This window comes from Lactuca saligna, chromosome 4, assembly GCF_052625555.1.
Source record: "Lactuca saligna cultivar CGN05327 chromosome 4, ASM5262555v1, whole genome shotgun sequence".
NCBI lineage: Eukaryota > Viridiplantae > Streptophyta > Magnoliopsida > Asterales > Asteraceae > Lactuca > Lactuca saligna.
Window position 1 is genome coordinate 83,361,964 of NC_136420.1, and position 4,014 is coordinate 83,365,977.

General features: G+C 29.2%; 1 protein-coding gene across 1 annotated transcript; it reads left to right on the plus strand.

Moving 5' to 3' along the window:
* Positions 1-1,593: 1,593 nt before the first annotated feature.
* PFD5 (prefoldin 5) lies at positions 1,594-3,383 on the plus strand. The gene is made up of 4 exons (XM_078990653.1): positions 1,594-1,918; positions 2,003-2,106; positions 2,838-2,915; positions 3,078-3,383. Exons 1-4 carry the CDS (start codon positions 1,711-1,713, stop codon positions 3,159-3,161), a joined length of 474 nt encoding a protein of 157 aa, XP_078846779.1. The 5' UTR covers positions 1,594-1,710; the 3' UTR covers positions 3,162-3,383.
* Positions 3,384-4,014: the final 631 nt, after the last annotated feature.

The window sequence follows — 4,014 nt, forward strand, 5'->3', positions numbered from 1 at the left end:
ATATATAAGGTTCACATATATTATGCAACATTACAATATCATCCTTAAATTTAAATCTTTTTGGTCAAAACATGTTTAAGCACTCATGGTCAGCAAAGATTTTGAGTTTTACCTCATAAAAATACGAAGAATGCATTACATAACAACTCCATTCATTATTGAAAAAGTTTTCTTTTGTTCTTCAAGATATCGAACCTTTGATGAATCCACTTGGACACATTTTTCACTCACCATATAACCCACAAGCTACACTTATTAAGCCAACCCACAAGCTACACTTATTAAGCCAAAATTCATGTGTACATATACAAAATGTCATGTAATCTTTCGTTGTAAAGAAGTACCTAAAATATCGATATAAATGTACATTTATAATGAATAAAATATTATAAATTTTGATATATTTCTTTTTTCAATAAGAAATAAGTCCTTAAGAACAAAAAAAAAGATAATGATTTTTCAGAACAAAAAAACCTGCAACAACAAATAATAATGATTGGATAGAGCTTGATAAAAATAGAGATTATTTAAAAAATAAAAACCAATATGAGACTAAACTATGTAAAGACTACTAGATTATAGCCCGCGTTAAACGCGGGAAATACATAAAAAAAAAAAAACATATAATCGTTTATAGATATTGTATAATGATTATTAAAAAAATATATGGTTATTGGTATTATTGAAATATGTAGAAAATACATTGAAAACGATAAATATATATAATCATTGAAAGATCTCTTTGTAGGCATCATTTTTTTGTTTTATTAGTTGAACGATTTTCCTCGTCTTATATAGTTATAATATTTATATATTTATACGCATTTTAATTAGACGTTCATTGCATAATAACACACAAGAGCGAATGTTGATAGCAGAAAATGATGATGGAAGTTATAAGTAATATTAACGAAGTTGTATGAGAATGTTTGAAGAAAAGAAACGATTGAAAATAAATGTGAGTCGCGGATTTAATGATGAATCGTATATGTATGTGATGATTTGAATATGATTTTTCGGTATAAATGATTTCCTAATAAAAAAAGATTTTATATTACTGGTTTACTAATATAAATGGATTTATATTAATGGTTGATATTAAGGCCTTATTTGAAATGATTTGTTAGTAATATATTTTTAAAATTGATCATATTAAAATCTTCATAACTGAAAATTCAAGATGTAAAATATGGAAAGTTTTTATTGGAATTAAATACATTCCATTTCAACGAATGTAAGTTATTGATTGATGATTGAAAATCATTTATTGGAATTAAATACATTCCATATGGGGAAGATGATGTCAGCAATTTGATCTAAGGGTGGAAAAAATAAGATTGAAATACAATCAATGGTCCAGATTATTTAAGATGATATCATAAAGTTTCTCTTTTAGTAATATTTAAGATTAAGATTAGAGTTCTCGGTAGACAAATTACTAACTTGGATACTCTTCTAACAACTACTTGGCATTCAAAAAAAAAATAATAATAATAATAATAAATAAATAAATAAATAAAGGTAATATAGTTAAATCAGATATTAGCCGGGCCATTGTGAAGTTTACGTTTTAGCCCTAATAAAATCTACAACACAATTTTTTCATCGATCAAAGTAGCAGTGTCACAAAAATTGTGTCTATTGTAAGAGGGTTTTTGTAGAAAATATTTGGCTTTGATTAGAAAGAGGGTTTTGGAGAAAACATAAAATATGGCGTCGAGAGGAGGAGGAGGAGGAGCAGTCGCAGGGAGGATACCGGAGTTGGAGAAGATGAGCGTCGAACAGCTGAAAGCAATCAAAGAACAGACCGATCTAGAAGTCAATCTTCTTCAAGACAGCCTCACTAACATCCGTACCGCCACTACTCGTCTCGATCTCGCTTCCATAGCTCTTCAAGATCTCTCCATCCGACCTCAAGGTCTTCATATCACCCTATACGCACATCTTTCTCTTTGTGAAGTTTCGTTAGTTCAGTGTTCTTAATTCGTTCTCCATGTTACAGGAAAGAAAATGTTGGTTCCTTTAACAGCTTCCCTCTATGTTCCTGGCACCCTCGATGACGCTGAAAAAGTTCTCGTTGACGTTGGTACTGGATATTTCATTGAGGTTCGTATCGTGGTTTGGTTTTGCAAGTAGAACGCCAATAATATTCATATTAGTAGCAATTGCTCTAGGGTTTAATGTAGATTTTGATGTTCTATTTGGAAACATTTTTACTCTGATTGAGAAGAGAGGGATTCCAATTTTATATGTCTATGCTTCACGCTTCTAGTTTTGGGATCGAATCCAGGCTACAAAGACTCACATCTCCAATCCGAGAACGAATGAGCAAGAAAAATAGAAAACCTAAAACTTTACATGACTTTTTGTAATCAAAACTACAACTTGCAATATTTGTGAAAATAGATATAATCTATAGAAGCAGCATCTAGATTGATTTTGAATATTTGAATTTGAAGAAGAAAGCCGAGGAAGAAGATAATAAATATAATGCTTACATTTTTGCCCTTTTCAAAATGTAAAGTTGGATGGTATTTGTAAATGCAAAAGCTTGTTCATGGTTCAAACTAGGATTTTACACAACCATCAAAAATGGTATTTTGTGTAATTTTATCAGGGTAATATCGGTAATACAAAAAATCTTATCTTTGGAATTTGTTTTTTTTGTCTTTCCAATCCAACATGCTCACCTTTGATGGAAAATAACCTCTAATTTGAATCTCTCTTCTCTTTATGTTAATAGAGATAGACTGCATAAAACATCTTTTTGTGTTATCATTTCTCAATATAACATTTTCTCTCTTTATCTTTATTTGTTTGTGTATGTTTGTGAATAGAAAACAATGGAAGAAGGGAAGGATTATTGTGAACGTAAAATCAACCTGCTGAAATCAAATTATGACCAACTTTTAGAGGTATGTTTTCTCTCAATAAATCTCGTGTTTTTGCATTTCTAAACTAAGAGTAATAGGCAACAACAATGTGTAAACCAAAAACTTGTAATTGCCTATATTGGTCATAAGAGTAAAATAAGTTGTTGTTTTGTCATTTGTGATTATGATTATTTATTTATGAAGGTTGCAAGCAAGAAGAAAAACATAGCGGATGAGGCAGGAATGGTGTTGCAAGCCAAACTGAAACAACTCTCTGCTGCATCATAAATTTCATGTTTTTATTTATCGGATACTGTATTTTTGCTATGGGTTTTAATTGGATTTTAAAGTCATGTATAACTTTTCATGCATCAAGTACAAGTCATTATATCAACATTTGTTTAGGGAACGAAAATGATTTTCCCTCTTTCATACGACTTAGCTTTGCTCAAAATGTATGCACAATTATTCATGTTATGGAGAAATCAAATCCGACTTTAACTTTTATAATCCAAATTATTCAAAAGATATATTACACTTATTTTCTTTATATGGTTTATTCAGTTATGATGGTTGATAAATTATATTTTAAGTCGGATGTCCAACATATTATTTTTCAATATTGTGAAAATTGTAGTACCTCATGTATATCCAATGATGTTATATTATACGTAATGTAGTTTTTGCCGAGCAAAATGAATGTTATTGGGTTCAAGTTTAGATTAAAAATATGGAAAGATGAAAATGTTGAAATCCATCATACTAGTGTTTGTTATAACGTGTGAGATGATGATGTGGATTTGGATTATAATTTTGTAATCTATTTGCAGTGAACTTGTTTTTGTCATATACCACTTGATTACAAAATCCAATGCTTTAGATTGAATATATAAAAGTTATTTTATTTATTTACCGATTTAACTTTTCTGTATTACATTGATTTTAATATAATTATTTGTAATGATAAATGCAAAGTAACTAAACGAAATGTTACATGAATAATTTTTGAACAAGATTATATCATAAAACGCATGCTAGATTGTGAATTGTGATTATGTGGATTTGTCTAATTGGAAGGAGAAAAATTATGATTATGGAAGATACTCTATAATCGTGATTACAAGCATCTTGTAACTTTTCG